Source organism: Dermacentor andersoni, chromosome 3 (assembly GCF_023375885.2).
Source record: "Dermacentor andersoni chromosome 3, qqDerAnde1_hic_scaffold, whole genome shotgun sequence".
Classification (NCBI taxonomy): Eukaryota; Metazoa; Arthropoda; class Arachnida; order Ixodida; family Ixodidae; genus Dermacentor; species Dermacentor andersoni.
The window spans coordinates 89506366-89525926 of NC_092816.1; the positions used below are offsets into that span (position 1 = coordinate 89506366).

Consider the following 19561-nt stretch of genomic DNA (forward strand, 5'->3'; position numbering starts at 1 on the left):
CAAAAATTCACGCTAAAAAGAAGCGAGAGTATATATGCTTGTGACGCTACGTTTCTACGTCACTTATATTTCGCACGCTCACACATGACCGCTCCTCAGAAGAGCAGCTGGACGAGCGACGAGGTGCGCATCGAAAAGTAGAAACTTGCTATTTGTGGCTAAACACGCGCAGCGGCGCTAATCCGTTCGTCAGCAGTTTCGAAGTTTGCCAGCGATGCAGCAGACGGTCGAGATATCAGTTTTGCACGCCAACATTTGTTATGCCTTGTGGCACGCAAGCGTTGACGGCGGGATTTCGGAGGGATAAGGGCAAAATTTAGATGAATTTGCAGCTACACAAATTTTATTCTTCGTTACCAGTACAATGTTCGTTTAATTTCCACGCGGTGGAACCGGATTCAAGTTGTAGCCACAATGTAGCCATGTTGCCACGCTCAAGAAAAAAGAAAAAAGAAAAAAGGAAAACGCTTCTCGAATCCGAGCCCGTGTTCGCCATTGGCCGGCGCTCGTGAGTCGGCCACTTACGATAGAGATCGGCACGATAACGATAAGCTTGCCGCGACGATGGACACAATACGCTGTGAAAAATGTGTGCGCACGGGTCCATGATATCGCGTGTCATCAACAGCTCCTGATCGTAATCAAAATTACGACGCCCTCCTCTCGTGACACCATACAGCACCATATGCGAGTGAAAAGAGACGCCGCTCGCCTGCTGCTCTCCGATGGCCACGGTGCTTCTGAAGACCACGACGAAGGCGTCACTGGTGCACGGGGGGAAGCTGAGCGAGCCCAGGTAGATGTAGTAGTGTTGCGTCGTGTTGGGCAGCAGGTAGGCCAGGGGCATCGTCACCTCCGTCTTGTTGCCGCGGTACGTCATGTGCTCCGAGGCATTGATGAGCGTGTCCAGAAACGGGTTGTTTTGCTCATGTTTCTGCAGGTATGTCAAAATTGAATCGGAAGATGCTTTTTTTACGTCCCAAAGCACAGCAGGGATAAGGGTGACTCCCAACCCCTTAGTTCGGGCACCGGAGTAATTTTGACCAACTGTCGGCGTTCTTTAACGTGCAGCTAATCTATGCAGAAGCTCTTATTAAAGCTCGCCTGCTTGGGCCAGGAATTGATCCCGCTACATCGTGCTCGGCAACTGAACGTCAAGAACGTCATGGCCACTGGGGCACCGCGACGGGGCCTTGCAGGTGTGGATGTAACAGTTACAGCATGCTCAGTGGCACTGTTTACGTGTGAATACCCTTCACCTATAGCTCGACGGGTTCTCACCCGTGCTCTTGGGACAAAGGAACGACAACACACTAGTGCAAACAACCACAAGGGCATTTATTGCACCTTTCATAGACTAATGCATGCTAGCCGAGTTGCTATTCACAAAACATGCCGATGGGGCCACAACAAATCGTGGAAGTCCGACTCACCGCGACCGGATAGCGAGCGAATATATTCGCCCCATGCTGGACACCAATGCCTGGTCGTTCGCGCGTACGCTCACGCGAACGGTGGCGCGTTCAGACGATCGTGTTCGTCCATTCCGGTGTAGGCCTCGCGAGGCGGTCTCGCAGAAGCATGGATCGGCGCACGCGTGGAACGTCGGCGACGCTTTCCGACCCGAAGCCAAAGAGGAAGAGCCTACTCCCTGTCGCTCCAGAACAACCCCGTCGTTATGTGGCGCTAGAAGCGCCACAGTAACGCCATCTCTCGTAATTCCCTGCAACCAGACCGACCGCCGCCGGCACTAAGCTACGCGGGGAAGCCAGATCATGGAAGACGCGAGACATGCGGGGAAAACAACCGATAAGGGGACGCGTGAGAGTCGCGCATCCCCACAAGCTGACAGCCCCAGTGGTTTGTCGAGACCGGCTAAATTTTTCACGTGCGTTCTCGCACGCTGCTCGATTCTCGTCCTTCCATACCTTCACTCCGTCTTCAGCCGCGGCTCAAGAAATTGGATGATGGTAGCACAGTGTTGCAAGGGCCGATGTCATGCGCAATATAGAACAAAGTAGCCAGCCATTGCTTTGGTGAGCGTATGGGCTTGTCTCAAATCGAGCTTCATAATAGGAGGTGATTGTATCCCTCGATGGAACACAGTTCTATCCTAAAGGGCTCAACTGAATATAAACGTACTTTATCAGTGAATGTAAAGAACTCTCCCCATTGCAGTTTCAGTGGAAATTTACAAAGTTGCGCCGAAATGTTTAAAATACTTATTCGAGCAGCCAAGAGCAACTCGAAACGCCACTTTGCCGGGAAAAAAATAAGGCTCGTAGATTATAGCTACGGATCACTCCTACCAGTTCGTCCACTTTCGCTCGAACTATGGGTTGTGATTGACCATTGTCGCACAAACTCTTCCTTTTTTTATAGAGTGCGATAATACACTCATCTTACACAACCGCAATTAGCTTTTTGGTCTTGTTTGCTCTTTGCTGTAGTGAAGCGTATATAGCTATACATGCTCACCAAATTGGGATATTCAATTGTACTGCGAGCGGGAACGCTTGGACAGCGTAGCTCACCTCAAACAGTATGACGAAAATGGCCAGCCCCTGGCCACGCCGGATGCATTCAGTGGGCGTGGGCTTCTCTGAGGACACCAGGAGTTGGAGCTGGAAATTAGACACCATGTCGAAAAGCCACCTTAGTTCTTCTGTTCCATACAACATGATTAAGACAGCGGCAAGAATATGCGCGATAAATATTGGAACTAGGTTGCGTAAAAGACATTTTGTTTTATTATTCTGCATTATGGCAACATCACCTAAATCAGTAGTTGCCAGATTTGCCAGATTTTCCAGCCATATAAACCTCGACATTCGATCCGTTGATAAGTTCCCTGCGTTCGTTACTAAGTTCCAATGCACGCAACTTCATTAATAAGCTAACACACTGCTCTATTTAGCTGTTGGGCATAAAGACGTCTGCAACAGCATGTCATTAATTTATATTGGCTATTTTTTTCTTCCTTCTACGAAAAACACTCATGAAAAAAAAATGTTTTTGACAAGATGTGGCTAGACAAAGCGTTACAAGATGTCATTACCAGCTCGGCTATATATATTCTACAGTAAAGCTTCTTAATGTTTTTCCCGTATTTGCCTCCGGTATTCCACACATGCTAATACTCATACAGATTAGCTAAAACTTGACAGCGAATATGATATTAGTCGATGCTGCATGTATGACAGAAAAACGCTTGAACATATGTTAATAAAGTGATTTCCTTCGCCCTCAAGTGAATGAAGCAAGCACGAGGATACAAGAAATGCCCGTGTTTAAAATCCACCGCGCGGCAAGGTTAAAATGCGTAGATATACACTTTACAACGTTCGCGCTAAGTGACACGCTTGTGAGATCCTACTACAGTTATCTGCGGTTTTGCATGCTAAGTGGGAAGATAGTCACGTGAGGGAGCTCCAGTGACATGCAGGTGTACCTACCTCGGCGGCGAAGTTTCGGTCGTCGATGGTGTGCTCAGAGCCCCGCGGGCTGGTCTCGTTGCCGAAATGAAAGATGCCCTTGGAGAGGTTGTAGCGCGCGGGCAGCGGTCCGCCGTAGGACTCGAGGTGGGCGTACAATGGCGTGATGTACACTGTGGGTTAGCGCGAAAAAAAGAACAGGCTTTGTACAGACGCTGGCAAGCTTCTGAAGATGCCACGCAAACGTTTAAACAAGCGACGCTGATGGAAGCGTTGATTCTTTTTTACGTTGCTGGCTCATTCAAAGGACTAAGCGGTTAACCGATTAATTGAGCCACTGTCTCATTCATTAATTCAATCGCTTCGATTGGCGTTTACTTGGTTAATAGGCTGGCTTATATCCGTGCTTATGTAAAACTATCCATGGATGTGTTGGCCAGCAGTTTGCGCTTCGACGAAATGCACGTGAGAATCGTTTAGGGTGCTGTGATGGCTATAGGGAATGTCCTATTTAGGCTATAACGCTTTCCTGTCACTTTCTATGTATCTTTAGCCTACGCAGTACAGGAAAGGTAGCATACGTCGAGTAGCTTCTAAAAAATTGCCCAAATGTTACCCTTCCTTTCGGAGAACAGTGATACCAGTAGATTGTCGAAAAGCTAATTTGCGTGCACTGAAACCGCGGCAGTGCCACAGTATAGCTTCGTGACGTCTACCTTTGTAGATTATTCATAGCGGACATGGAGGAAAAGCAGTTACTTCCTTCCTCCGCGAAATGTGTACGTGATATGCAGTGTGACTCACGCGCGTGTCCTCCGTTCTCGATAGCGAAGCGGAAGGGCACGTTGTAGCCGAGGAAGGAGATGGGCCCGAAGCTCTTGAAGCTCGTCTGCAAGAAGTTGATGTTGATTGGCGACTGGCTCGGGCTGCCACACGCACTCTCGAATGCCGGCCAGCCCGCCTCGTCTGCACAGTCATTTCAGAAGGTGCCATCACTCGATGGAACACAACGCGCCAACGTGCTCGCGCTTTTAATGTCGTCGATATCTACGATGTTACTGCATTGCGTCTAACCGAACCGAAAGCAAAAGCTTGCAACTCCTGTGTCGCTATACATAGACACGTAGAAATAGTAGAAATGGGTAGTAGTAGTAGTAGTAGTAGAAATGGGTAGCCACTTCTACTCCCTCGCTCCCTCCTCTCTCTCTCTCTCTCTCTTCTCTCTCTCTCTTCTCTCTCTCTCTCTATCTCTCTCTCTGCGTTTTCTAGTTACGTCAAGTATCTTACACCTTACAATCCGTTTCATACAAAGCAGGTAATGACGTGGAAGCTACGCAAAAAGTAGGGCCATATAGGTATCACTCTGCGCGTTTCACATTTGAGTTGTTCTTGACCTGCAGCATTTTCTAAGAAATAACTATGCCACATATTACACTTACAACTTGTTGACGCAAGTTTACGTCGAATCACATATCGCTTGTGCGTATTTGTGCTTCCCGTAGGCGATGCACTACGTTTATCGTCGTGATCGAGCGCAATTAGTGAAACACTGTGGCCGCTGGCCGCAGAAACATGTCACCCCGCTGGTATGGTGGTACATAGGTTCAGGTCTCCCACGCCTCTCATGTAATAAATAAGTCATGCTTTGCGACGTGAAGCTACGAGGTATAATTTCATAACGAATTGCATGGCGATGTACGTAATATGTTTCTCTCAGATGTGACGCGCTTTTTTTTTTTTTTGATCGCGGATGCCAGCATGCGAGAGAAATCTCTCTAGCCTTTGTAGCGTTGCCTGCTATTTAAGAAATGGATTACGCGTTCCATGCATGAATTACGCATATGGAGGTTAGCCTTCAGTAATTCAGGTGTGAGCTTAGACACAAGGTGTCATTGTTTTCGAATAAAGTGCGCTGACATGGTAATTTTAAGTTCTGAATTTCTTACGGTGGCAAAACTGTGGCCTGATTATGAGGCACACCGTGGTGGGAAACTCCAGATTAATACTAACCACTTCGGGTTCATTAAGGGGCACCCAATGCACAATACACGGGTATTCTTGCATTTATTCGCCATCAGAACGCTGCCACCGCCGCCTGGATTGAACCCGCTACCTCATGCTCGGCAGCACAATGTCATAGCCACTACTTTTAAGATTACATCCTTATGAAGCCAACACATGGCGAATTCAAGGTTTCATTGCTTCATTGTTTCGTTGGCTTCAAATGGTAGTGTCTGACAAAATGTCGAGCCCTTCGGTTTCGCTCCTGGTTCATCGAAAAGGTTAGTCTTTCCACTGTGCAAGCACTCTCAGAGGGGAAGAAACAGTGGGGACATAATGAATGACGTTGGTAGAACTTAGTGTCGACTACTAGAGAGCCTTCGTTTATCGCCCACGGAGCAATATTCCGGACATACAGCGTGTAGCATACAGAAGGATACTGTACGTATTGCATTGTGTGCTATATAAACTTTAGACGTCAGCTCTATCGTCCGCCCTTGTACCAGCTTTGTATCTTCACGTTTGTGATGTGCGCCAAGCTGCACAAATCAGCACCGTTTTATCGTACCTTCATTTTGTAGCCTAGGAGATAAATAGAAAGTACTGATTTCATGCGCAGTATCCAAAATCGGGAAATCTCCTCGCATGCATTTGGAGCCCCTAGTAAGTGCATCTCAACGGATCGTTCCGTGGCCCATTTAATACTCTGTGCAGAGGTTTTAATCTTCGACTTCTACAGTCACAAGGGTTGTATTAAAATGTTTACGAAAGATCACGTAAGGTGAAATATACAGCAACTCACGAAAAAAGAAAAAGCCTTAGGAAGGTCAACATTAGAAAAAGCCTGATCTCTCTCGCCTCTGCATGACGCCATAGGAAATGAAGTAGACACGAAAAAGCTGGTCCACTTCGAGCGTGCGCGCATATGGCAGAAGTAAATTAGATCCAAGTTTGCGGTTATGCGTGGCGTGCACTGCAAGATAATTTCGTTACTGGTTTTAATGACATTTATGTCCCAAGAATTCCATTGAGCCGCCATGTATATTTCTCTAAAGCATCCTATCTTTTCTGTGGCTGGCAAATTATAAGAGTACTTCCCTGCTTGGACAACATGAACTTCCTGTCTCAAAACTGTCAATATTCAAGTAGCAATAGTGGCACAAAAATAAAAAGGAAGCGCGCAGAGATGTCGCCACAAGCGTATATATAGCGCGGACGTTCGCCGACTTTTCGAATGAAGGGCGTCGTTGCCGCAAGCGTAACACGGACATCAACTCGCTACACTTTTCACATTAATGGTGCTGTTGTAGCAAGCGTAGCTAGGACGTTCGTGCACAGTTCGATTCAATGCGTGTAGTCGACGCATGTGTATATCGGGAACTCTCGCTCATTTTTTCGTATCAACGGCGTAGTTGCCGCAAACTTATATAAAGCGCAGACGTTCACTCACTTTTCGTATCAACGGTGTCCGCCCTCGTCGCGTTTCCGCACTGCGGTGTCTTGTAAGCCCACCTGGTTCCGTCGCAGTACTCGCCCCCTGCACGCGGCGCGCCCACCTCGTATTGATGCCTGAACACAAAGTGCAACTTACGTCATAGACGTTACCGTGCAACGAAGTTGAGTCAACTGGTCTGAGCGCGCGTGCGCGTGTGCAGCTCTCGATGCTGAGAGGAAGCGTGCATGTGCAAAACCGGTAGACGGGGTCCACGTTTTGCACGCGCGCTTCAATCATGCACGAAACAAATGAGCTCATTAACCTTACGACCCGTCGTCCAAGACTATACTGGTCCTGCGAAGAAACTTTCAACAAGTTTTCGACGGACTTTGAACGCGATTCATTAAAAGAGCAGGAGGATGCTGACACATCGTCCAGACCGTTCAAGCAATCTATAGTTTCTTGTAAGCCAGTTTGAGTGCTGCTGGTTATTACGAACAACAAACAACTGGCTTGATTTAGTTTTTCAGAACAAATAATTAGAATGCATAGCCATAACATCACGAATGAATTGCCATAAATGTGACACTACTGAGAACAGCTGTCGTCGAGCTGTAGGGCCACTCATCCCAGCCCCTTAACCCGACCACTCACATCCTAGTGGCGTCAGGGAGCGACCGGCGACGAGCCGGCGCATGGGTCTTCTGGCCTGCTCGGACCCGTGGAAGGACCAGCAAAGCAGCCACGTGGTCACCAGCACCGAGGACACGGGCGCACCATGCTGTCCGCGGTAGTTGATGCCTGAGATCACATCAGCGGCAATTATGTCCAAGGCTCTGATATACCGTGATTGAAAAAAACTGGGTCACAGGTACTCGCACTCCGGTCTTAAGAGGAAGCTGTAGCTTGGACACAACTCCGATACCCTGCCTATTCAAGTGCATGTAAAACGCAGAAATGCTTTTATGAGACAAAACTCTGCGCCGATTTTAGCGGCGCAATATGTTGCACTTGGGAGCGAAAGTAAAATTCTGGTGATTGCATCGAAGCGGAAGTTTTATTTGGGATCTGAATATTTTTACGAGAATTGCCGAAAAATGGTGAACTTTAATATATAAACGAACGAACTTTACAAATTCGTAACTCTGCATCAATAACAGATATGGCAGTTTTGTGAATTGCACCTAGACTGGACAAAGATGATATATTAATTTATATCATACGTGAAATTATTACGATGCTTACAAGGATTTTGCAAAAGTTATACTCACAATTATCGGTGTATTTAAGAGCCACGTATAAAGTCTATCGACTTTAGACATGTGCTGTTAGATGCAATTTGCAGCACTGTGATATCATTTTTCATTGCTGATATACAGAGTTGTAAACTTGGTAGTTTCGTTTTCTGAAAATTTGAGATTTTCAAGAATATCTTTTTTTTTATCGATGACCTAAATCAAAAGTCTGCCTTAAACTGTCACTAGATTTTAACATTTTTCTTCTAAATGCAACAAATCTCGTCAAATTCGGTGCAGTGGTTGCCGAGAACAACGATTTCTGCTTTCCCAGATAGGAGTCCTCGAGGCAAAGGCTCCTCCTACTGTACACAACTGGAGGCGCCAACCCAGAATGCAGGACGTCAAAACGCTGCCCGAGTGATTACCGCCTTAGAGCTCAAGAATAGTTCGGTTCAGAGACTATAAGCTCTGCTGTCCACCGATTCTAGAAAACACTCGGGGGTGGATTCATTTAAAGCTAGAATACCGCCTTAGAGCTCAAGAATAGTTCGGTTCAGAGACTATAAGCTCTGCTGTCCATCGATTCTAGAAAACACTCGGGGGTGGATTCATTTAAAGCTAGAATACCGCCTTAGAGCTCAAGAATAGTTCGGTTCAGAGACTATAAGCTCTGCTGTCCACCGATTCTAGAAAACACTCGGGGGTGGATTCATTTAAAGCTAGAATACCGCCTTAGAGCTCAAGAATAGTTCGGTTCAGAGACTATAAGCTCTGCTGTCCACCTATTCTAGAAAACACTCGGGGGTGGATTCATTTAAAGCTAGAATACCGCCTTAGAGCTCAAGAATAGTTCGGTTCAGAGACTATAAGCTCTGCTGTCCACCGATTCTATAAAACACTCGGGGGATGGATTCATTTAAAGCTAGAATACCGCCTTAGAGCTCAAGAATAGTTCGGTTCAGAGACTATAAGCTCTGCTGTCCACCTATTCTAGAAAACACTCGGGGGTGGATTCATTTAAAGCTAGAATACCGCCTTAGAGCTCAAGAATAGTTCGGTTCAGAGACTATAAGCTCTGCTGTCCATCGATTCTTGAAAACACTCGGGGGTGGACTCATTTAAAGCTAGAATACCACCTTAGAGCTCAAGAATAGTACGGTTCAGAGACTATAAGCTCTGCTGTCCACCGATTCTAGAAAACACTCGGGGGTGGATTCATATAAAGCTAGAATTATTTGTAAGGGCAAACCAGTAGCGAACGTGGTTGGCCAGTGCCAAAGGGCATTTACGTTACCAAAGAAACTATTTGTGAATATGGGCCCTAGATATCAGCACTTATGACTGAGCAGATCTGAACTCCCCAACGCCGGCTCCCCACGGCGATTCATGCAACAGGTTTCAGAACAGAGAGTTGTGTCCCTGGTGTCTTTGTGCTCTAGACAGCTGGACATCAGGGCCCGAGTTCACAAAGCTTTTCCTCGTGTGCTATTTGTCATTGGCTGGCCTTTAGTCATATGCACTTATTAAAATGCTTATTTCGCTTTCAATAAAAAATGTTTTGCGAAACTGACATCGATATGTTAATTATTTGTGCCCAATTTTTATGTACGCATTCGCATAAAATTTCTAGTTTATGTTTTGTTGTATTGTCATGGGGGGAGGGGGGAGACCTCTGTCAAACTGTGTTTACAGCATTTTGTCTTATATCTTCCTACCAAGGGAATAAAATTGAATTGAAATTGAAACAGGTCCAGCATGAGCGTTGGATACAATTTTCTCTTAGGTGCAACTCTAGCTCCGGAGCTTTTCGTGAATATCATTTAGTGAAATTATATATAGTGCTAGCAACGCTTCTGATGATGTAAATTCGATGTGTCTAAAGCTCAAGAACTGTGCATGCTTGTCTTCATCTCTTTATGTCTTTTAAGCTTAGGAAAACTAATGCGTCTAATCTATGGATCACGAGAGATGTTACTCATTTAAAAAGAGAAGTTAACCGCCTAAAAAAAGAAGAGAGAAAATGCAACACTAAGCCTACGCGATGAAAAATCAACCTCTTGTTATCGAAACTAAAAACAAATTCATCAAGAAAGGAACACTTTTTTTTACAATTTTCACCTAAGCAGGCTAATAAACGAATCACCTGCTAAGGTTTGTAGATTCATATCATCAAAAACAACTCGCGCTGATACTTTCTTAACAAAAACGATCGCTTACCGTCTGACGAAACAAATCTCAGATGCATTCTACGAACATTTCAAATCGGTCTTCACATGCGATAACGATTTTGCTGAATTTGAAGGCCTTCCTGCCATTGGTGATTTGGAAATTACTGAACCAGGTGTGATTAACCTTTTGTTGAATTTAGACGATAGAAAATCCCTGGACCAGATGAAATGCCTAATGCCTTTTTAGAGAGGTATGCAGAGTGGCCGTCAAAATTTCTGACCGTTATCTTCAAGGAATCCCTGTCGTCAGGTACCTTGCCGGACGACTGGAAACTGTCCGAAATAAAGCCGTTAATGTAAGTCGAAACAAGCAACTGATTACAAATTATCGGCTTATAGTCCCAACCTGTTACTGCTGTAAGTTACTGGAGCACATCACTCATAAACACATTACTGTATTTCTTGGCACTCGTTCTATTCTTTCACCAGCTCAGCGTGGCTTTAGGCGGGGTTTCTCAACCATGACCCAACTCATCGGAGCAATTCATTATCTTGCTTCAGCTATAAATGAGCAAAGTCAAGTGGACGCAGACACTACAAATTAAGCTTCGTAGCACACTAAGACACAATCTGCTTTGTGACTAGCTTCAAGCATATCTGACGTCTCGGCACCATTACGTCGTTTACAGATAACTTCCGTCTAAATTTCCGCCGGTTGTATCAGGGGTACCTCAGGGTTACGTGCGGGACCCTTACTTGTTCTGCTTTATACATTGATCATATTTGTAACCCAAAACTTCGATTGTACGTTGATGACTGTGTGCTGCATTCTGTTATAAATTCACATGATGATCAAGTTAAACTGAATGTTCAACTCAATTGCCTATTGAACTGGTATGGTACGTGGCGGATGAGTGTGAATTACGCTAAAAGTGTTGTTTTGGCCATTACAATTAAGACGCGTTCATTGACTTTTGACCATTCAGCTGATAGTAACCAACTTCTAGTTTTGGTATACAAATATATTGGTCTTCACATAATTCACGATCCGCATTGGGAATGTCACATTAACCACCTTGATAATAACGCCGTGACAAAATTACATTATTTGAAGCGATGTATTCGCAATTCCTCTGAAATGTTAAACATTTAGCCTACAAGACACTTGTTTTACCTTTTCTTGAATATGGCAATGAAATATGGCAGTCATTTACATCAGTTAATATCAATAAAGTATAAAGGGTGCAAAAGAAAGCACAAATGTTCATCTTCAACCAGTATGGCATTACGTCTATTTCTGAATTAAGTGATAGAGCAGGTTTGAAGGCATTATCAGACAGAGTTAAAATAGCGCGCTCGCGTTTCTTGTTTAAAGTTGTTAAAGGCAAATTAAGAAACAACACTCACGAATATGCCAGACTTTCTCTTGGGTACACTACGAGACGCAGATATCATTTTACTTTGTTTGCTTCCTTTCCAAATAAAAAACAATGTTTTGAAATACTCATTTTTTTTCCCTCACTCGCTAGTCGAGTGTAACGACCTCGATAAGTGAGTGAGTTGAAGTGGACGACGTCAATCAACCTCAGGCATTCATTGAACACAGCATGTGAAGTCTACTTTGTGACATTTCCTGTGTTTAATGCTTTGTACTTTCATAATTGTGTTTACTAGTCAAGTAATTCATTCTCTTCAAGTTCCCTTTTCTTTATTCGTTTTCTGTTGTACTATTTTGATGTGTACTGATGTCAATCCCACCCTGCCACGGCCCCTACCTGGGGCTGGCAGTATTGCAAATAAATAAATAAATAAATAAATATTGGCCCAGGGGCCGAATTCATTAATCGTATCGTTCGCATGAACTGTTCACCGTCGCGTCTGATCGCCTTCGACTAAACATGTTCGGTGCCGCGACTTGACCGGTGCTTGTTCTTAGGAACCGACCACTAGCGCTCTCTGCAGTGCACACCAGTGGCACTCCAGCGCAGCCGCGAAGTAGCGCAGGGCAGACCGCCATGGCCCCCGGACGGGGGAGCTAGAGATGCGAAAACAGTTCCACCTACATTTCTTCCGTACTCCGTCATTTGGTAGACACTGCCGACTCAGTCATAACCAGGATGTGAATCGAATAAAAGAAAATCAATTGGACGGCCTCTTTCACATTTGTATTGTAAGTGTACTCCTTTTTTTTTCTTTTTTTTTTGCGAGAAACCTTTCTGTATTCGTCCTGCTCACATTCTGTTGGCGTAGGCTCTCACATAGCATAAAGCTCTTGTCGACATATATCGGTAATGCCTTTCTTTGTTTTTAACAGTTGTTTTAACAGCTTAACAGTATTGTTTAAAAGTTGTACAATGGATATATGAAGCTCAAAAAATTAAATCCTGAGGTTTTAGATGTCAAAACACGTTCTGATTATCAGGGGCGCAGTAGTGAGGGAATCCGGATTTCGACCCGGTTCTTTGCCGCGCACCTAACTTTAGGCGAGCGTCATTGAATTCCGCCCTCTTGCGGCCGAGATCGAACGCGGGACCCATAGAGCCTAGCAGACCAACGCCAAAACCTCTAAGCTACCGCGGCGGGTGATGTGAAGCGTGTCCTTAACAGAAAAGCATCTAGGCGAGTACTTCTACGCCGGTAAATACCTCTGCTTCTGAATAAAAAGATCTCTCACTATTAACCGAAAGTTCAAAGGTGGTTGTATGAGAAGAAACATCCCATTAGCGAACTGCGGACATAATTATAGTGAAATTTCAACGAACCGCTAGTTCCCTCGTCATCTATCAAGTTGGAATACGTAGGACGCTAGTAATGTACCGCTTTGCCCCCCCCCCCCCCCCCCCCCTTGCCCCAAAAGAAAGGAAACGCCACGTCTCAATTCGTCCGGCTGCAGGAAGAGATCCGCGGCCACTTACGCGATGGTAGCATCCTGACCAGAAGTGGGAAGTCGTGACCTTCGCTAGTCGAAGTCGCAAACCAAGCGGACCGGTAGCTCGAACGAGCCTGTCTTCTTCTTCTCTCCTGGCACGTGAGCAGGCAGTGACGGTGGCGATGACTCTCATCGATCGTACGATAACGGACGCGCCAGCGACGCGGGTATTATTATTATTATTATTATTATTATTATTATTATTATTATTATTATTATTATTATTATTATTATTATTATTATTATTACGTGTCCCGGCACCAAGACCACCAGATTGTTCCAGGGCACGTTAATAAAATTAATTTATTTATTTCCTTGTTTGTTTGTTTGTTTGTTTGTTTGTTTGTTTGTTTGTTTGTTTGTTTGTGTGTTTGCTTATTGTGAAAACGTATATGCACCTGAGAGGAAAGGGAAGCGAGTAGCAGGTTGGCGAGTGCCACCGAAAACGGCACAACGCTTGCCTACTCTGCAGAAAGGAGGAGGAAACAGAGACATAGAAATGGAGCTGTTTATGGCTCTCTCTGTTTATGGTTCCGTGCGTTTTTGTTCTGCGTGGGCAAAAGCTGCGGGTCGATCTCGGAGATAGTGCTATACCGGGCAAAGCCGCGGCGGGGGTGAAGGAGGCGTGAAGCACTTCGCCAACTTGCAAAAATAAGTTCATTATCCTGGGTCCAAGTACAACCAGTATCAGATATTAAGCTGATAAGAACAGGTAACACACCTTGACACGTGTCGGCCATGTATGCGTTCGCCACCGCCCTCTCTTTGTCGTCGTTCCAGGCGCTGGCGTATCTCTTTTCCTTTCATTCCGCTCTCCCGTGGTGGCGGTCCCGTAGAAACCTCACGAGTACCTATAGTTTCCTCCTACTCCTCGGGACGGCGATCCCGTCGTCCAAGCAAATGTATACAAAAATCACGGCAAACGAATTCGTACCTTTGTTCAAAATTCTGTGTCACCTCTGTGTCGTGTGCTAAACCGTTTAGCTGGTCACCCACCTTCACAGAGTGAAATGCAACATGTATGCAAACTGGGAGCGAAGCTTTCATCGGAATCCACATGTTAATATAAGGCGGCGTGGGGAAATGTTTATCATCTGTGTGTTGTGGTGACAACTGTAAAAAAAAAAAAAAGGAGAAAAAGTACAACGCTACACCCGGAAACCGAAGCGCAGTGGAGATCTTATGCTGTTTGGCGCGAATGTTTTAATTTCTTTAGCGTCTGGTATTTTCACCTGTACGCCAACAGTTATTTTTCTTCTGAGGCTGATGCAAGCTTGCGACTCGTCTCAGCTGAAGCGCCAGCGTGTCGTTAAACTACAGTAGTGGTCTATGACACAAGGTGAACATAGGCTGTTATTGACGGCAATTGCTCCTGTAGGTTTCTTAGGAAGGTAAGCGAATAGTATGGGAATAAATGACAGTACCAGAGAGGTGTCAAAACCAACTTCATTTTATTGGCCTAGAATAACGAAACCAATCTACATGACCGAGAAAAACATATGTTTCAATGAATCAAAAGTACTATGGCCAGCACGCAGTCGTAGTATATAGCAACATATGTGAAACCGTTTCACAGAATCATTCCCAATTACGTGCGACACCGTGTATTCATATCCAACAGTTGTTAGACAGGACAACATCGTACCACGTTATCATTTATAAAACACTTGACTTACAAATTTCGCTGACTGTAGGACACTCAGAGCCTATGTCACGGAGAGAGAACGACCATAACGCGACGTTTCTACGCGGAGCGTTCCGCGTTTATCGTCACGACGAGACACAGCGTGTCGGATGCCACAGCGTGAACTTGCGCGATAACCACAAAGTCTGCACTCACACCTTTCACCAATAAATACCATGCGCTAGTCCACGCAAAATTTGAGGTGAGGCGCACGCCACGCCTTGAATAAACATGTAAAGAAATATAAAAAACAAATCTCGGACGAACCGCTGCGTTCGAATGAGTACCGCCATTCCGCATGGCATAAATTATGGGGTTTTGCGTGCCAAAAACGCTTCCTAATTATGAGCCACACCGTAGTGGGGGACTCCGTAAATTTTGACCAACTGGGATTCTTTAACGTACATCTAAATCTAAGTACACGGGTGTTTTCGCATTTCACTCCCATCGAAATGCAGCCGATGTGGCCGAGATTCTATCCCGCGACCTCGTGCTTAGCAGCCCAGTTTCACATGTCATAATAGCTGACTTGTACACGCCAGCTATTTCCTGCGCCAGAATCACTGATTGGTAAGAGTCACCAAGAACTAACTAACCAATTGTAAAATAGAAAAAAATGGCATTTTGTTGTTTCAGTACAGCAAAAATATTTGAAACGAAATATTTACTCGCGTATGACAGTACTCTGATTAAAATTTTCAATTTGCATAGGTTTTCTAGTTTCTTTTTTTCGCCCTTTTAATTTTTCTTGCGGGAGCAATGACTGTTCAATGACGAAAAAAAAAAACAAATTACATCCTCAAGCAATACCACATCAGTAAGCTTCTAATCCAATTTTTTTGCTCTCATTATACGCCAAACCTCTTTATCATGTTTCATCACACGGAAGTTCAATGAAGGACAAAAAAGAAAAGATTTCGCACAATGCAGTAGATTCAAGAAACCCACGCAAACTGTATTCACACTGTTATAGCGCTCTTGTTAATGGCACTGTGTTCTGCTGAAAGACCGGCAGAAGGTGTCCACTCATTTTCGTGCCCATGTCCCAGCGCCTCCACGTTTTGTTCGCCCTTTTCATAATGTTCTTGGAAACAGCGTGGACGTCCTTCGGGAGTAGAATGGCAAATCGCGATGCAGAACCTGTGAGTGAGCAGACCGAGCAAAGTGCTTTCAGCATAAAGCAGAGGACGCACGTTTATTCGCGTTCTTGAATAGACTCATTTCAAACAAAGCTTCGGCGTACGCTGATTGGATAAACGAGATGAAGTGAATGTAACCAAATAAACCTGCAGGCTGGCACACTTTCTGTCAACGTTATTTCACTTCACACTGATTTCGAGAGCACGGTAACGAACATAACGATTACTGATGAAACGTACGGTGTTTTTATTGTTTAACGACCGTGAAAATCACGGCCTGAGGTCAAATTCGAAGAGCCTTTCGTTCGTAAGATCTGTTTTCCGTTGACTCCCCACCTTCGCTTTAGTAATATGTCCAACATCGATGATGAGTGACTGCCACCAAGTTTTCTTACAAATATCTTCGGAGTAAGCCTATTGCTTAGCGCGCGTGCTTCTCCTGCACAACGGGCTGCTGCATTGGCCAACATTTTCACGATAACGCTGTGCAAACAAGTCAATTCTGATATCGTAAACATATCGCAAACAGTCAGTCACCTGTGTTGTTTTCTGAAACCTAGCAAATGGAAGCATTTTGAGGATAAACCTTCCTTTTTATTCAAAACGCCCCGAAATACTTATAGAAAAATAACGGTAAACTTGTAACGCCAGAGTAACGACAACGTTGTGAAAAGATAACGTATCAGGATCATAAAACGCCGAACGAGAATAAGACAATGCAAACAATACAAGATAGGGCTTGCCGCAGCTATGTCAAAAGAAAAGTAACGTGTTGTGAATGCGCGTAGGTTCTTGAAGTTAAGTTTTGTCTGTTTGATGACGATGTTTAATGGGAGGTAATTCCAATATTTCATTTAGCGTCGTATAAAATATCACAGAGAGAATGCATAACATGTCGAACTTTTTTATTTTGTTTGGATGGTTTCGATTTCAATTTTTGTTTGGATTTCATTATCCAATAAGACGAAACTTTCATGCAGCATACTTTGTGATATGCGAGAGATTACGTTCGCATTCCTTTTCTTTCCCTCTCTCTCCTTCCTGCAGCATGAATTTTAGATTAGCAGAACACGTGTCTCACTCACTCACTCACTGGAGTTTCGTTACTGCTCTCGTGCCTAGTGGTCACGCATACGGAGCTCCTCTTTATCAAGTGTCGCGCCGCGCGTCTCTCGTGGTTCTTCCGCCGTTGGCTGCGAACGTACGCGCGCCGCGCTCTCAAAGTACGGCCTCTGCATGCACCTGCAGACCAGCGGATTTTCCCTATCGCGGCCCTGGAGTGGCTCCCTGCGCCTGAGCACATAGGTCAAGAAGCTGCACAGCACCGTCATCACCTCGGCGCTCGCATCCTGTGGACGCTTTCCCCTGGCAGCTGCTCCGGCTCATCGACTGCCGCGTCTCGCATCAACCGGAGTTCACTCGCCTCTCAACGGCGGCACCCCGTCGTGGCCTCTCTACCTGAGCGGTCGCATCGCACACCCCCACAAGGACGTGCGGCAACACCGCGGCTCTGCAGTGGCTGTCCTATACCTGAGTCCATCGGTCCAGGAGCCACACAGAGTGACCAACACATTGGCGCTCGCTTCCCCGCCGTTGCCCTTTGCCTCGCGGCCTGCCTCGCCGGTTTGTGCTGCTACTGCCTCCTTTCTTTCCACCTCTCTTGTTTTTCTCCTCATTCTCCTACGCAGACGCTGAGTCGCGCTCCCTACGGGGGCAGCAGAAATAACGTCTTTTCCGCACCACAATATCACATCCCGCCCCTCACTCACTCACTCACTCACTCACTCACTCACTCACTCACTCACTCACTCACTCACTCACTCACTCACTCACTCACTCACTCACTCACTCACTCACTCACTCACTCACTCACTCACTCACCAAGTATACAAGACCCAACTGGCCTTTGGGCGGTCCTTTCTGAATTTCATAGGGTCTGAAGTTCCGTACATCATCATCGTATACGTCAGGTCTGCCCTGCGTAAAAGGACATGCTTATATAATCATTTTGATATAAACTTTCTTTGACGGACAGTTTCTAGTTGCGCCACTCCCTCTCCCTGAAATGGGCGACGGGAGCTAGGGGCGGCAGGTTCTTCGCACGTTGTGACTAGCTTAAACGTTACGCTAATTAGTGGGCATCTGACACGAATTAGACGTGCCTATGTCTATTGAGAAGTTCTTTCATGTGCCTTCACTAGCAATGTGTACTGATTGTGAGTTGTTCTGTCAGGCACCTCGTAAAAGCAGCGATACTCTCAGTCGATCACATTCACTGATACGATCCCTTTCGCGAAAATTCGCATGATTCGGCACTGGACACGTCGGCGCCTACGGGTATACATTATTCCTGCAATTAATTGTGTAAAGAAAGTCTGCTGGGCACTGCGCGAGGAACGCTCTCGCGCGGCCCGTAGACGTTGACTCGGCCGGTGCCCAATCAGGCGAATTATCGCGAAAGCTATCGTATCGCCGAATGCGATCTACCGAGAATACTGTCCCCGATGCATCGCCGCCACAGGATCTAGAGTTTTTGAATGCAGATATTTTTCGCGTTTCCTGCTATTTCTTTCCTGCATAAAACTGCATAATCACTGTATATGTTGCCTTACGTTATTAAGGTTAGACGTCCATGACGGTGGTGTTTCAGGAATTTTTCCAAATAGCATGCGCATAAAATTACCTATCTGACGAGTTTTCTGTGTGGCGAGTACTCCCGGTGCAATCAATCAGAACATACCATACAGGCCGTTGACTTTCAAGTTATCTTGATTGTTTATGAAGCTGTGGTTTTTAGCGATATCCTTGTCTGTTTGATTTGTTTGACCTATCAACTGCACTGGAAGTGGCAGCACGCAGGTAATCTACAGTGTTTTTGACAGACAAGAGGACCCATTCCACTTACTTCCCAACGGCATTGCTCACTACGGCATAGTATCTGAGAGTGAAACTAGGCATCATGCTCCCGGTCTGCTCCTCGCCTTCAAACTTCGTTTCCTCAGTGCCAAGACATCGAAGTCCTGCTCGGCCACCAACCGATATACCTGAGCCTGTTTTTTCTTAACGGGCAGACCTCGAGCGTTCAATGTACCGATGATAACTGACGGAACGGACGCCCTTTTTGCCTAAAGCAGGCGCGCAGCAAGGCGCTTACCTGTGGCCTCTAGCACGCCATATAGCTGCCTCGAGGGCCGTCCAGTGGACAGCGTTCAGAGTTCTGGGGTGGTGGCCTGTCGGCATGCAGGTCTCCTTTCAAGCAGGGCATGATGCTTAGTCCTCAAGGTAGCACGCCTGCGTGAAGGCGCCTTTGCTGGGGTTTCCTCAAACTGCTTGACGACGGTATGGTCTCCCATGCCTGCAGCGACGTCTCGATGTCGCTTGCACTTTACGGCGACGCCAACGCCGCTACCGACGTTCTCCACGGCGCGAGCGTTCTGAGACGCCTGGTATTCGCCAGGGTGTTGTTCCCGCTGCGACACAGCAGTTGTCTCGCGTGATTCTCGCGCGCTGCGACGCTCCGTCTCACCACTGCC

The 19561-nt window shown here is 45.9% G+C and overlaps 1 protein-coding gene and 1 non-coding gene across 2 annotated transcripts; both read right to left on the reverse strand.

The window, feature by feature from the left end:
* Positions 1 to 298: 298 nt before the first annotated feature.
* LOC126542491 (carbonic anhydrase 6-like) lies at positions 299 to 17704 on the reverse strand. The gene is made up of 7 exons (XM_055075804.2): positions 17559 to 17704; positions 7525 to 7706; positions 6886 to 6972; positions 4239 to 4400; positions 3456 to 3607; positions 2535 to 2624; positions 299 to 934 (listed from the first exon to the last, which is right to left on the reverse strand). Exons 1-7 carry the CDS (start codon positions 17702 to 17704, stop codon positions 344 to 346), a joined length of 1410 nt encoding a protein of 469 aa, XP_054931779.1. The 3' UTR covers positions 299 to 343.
* On the reverse strand, positions 13766 to 13949 carry LOC126542577 (U2 spliceosomal RNA). Its single transcript, XR_007601829.1, has one exon. It is a non-coding gene; the product is annotated as a U2 spliceosomal RNA (small nuclear RNA).
* Positions 17705 to 19561: the final 1857 nt, after the last annotated feature.

What these genes read in the sequence shown, in the direction of transcription:
- LOC126542491 (XM_055075804.2), bottom strand. Translation starts at nt 17,704, where the DNA reads ATGAGGAGAAAAACAAGAGAGGTGGAAAGAAAGGAGGCAGTAGCAGCA. An exon ending in CGAGAACGGAGGACACGCGC is followed by an intron (nt 3,608 to 4,238) that starts GTGAGTCACACT and finishes GCTAACCCACAG; the next exon opens with TGTACATCACGCCATTGTAC. An exon ending in TTTTCGTCATACTGTTTGAG is followed by an intron (nt 935 to 2,534) that starts GTGAGCTACGCT and finishes ACATACCTGCAG; the next exon opens with AAACATGAGCAAAACAACCC.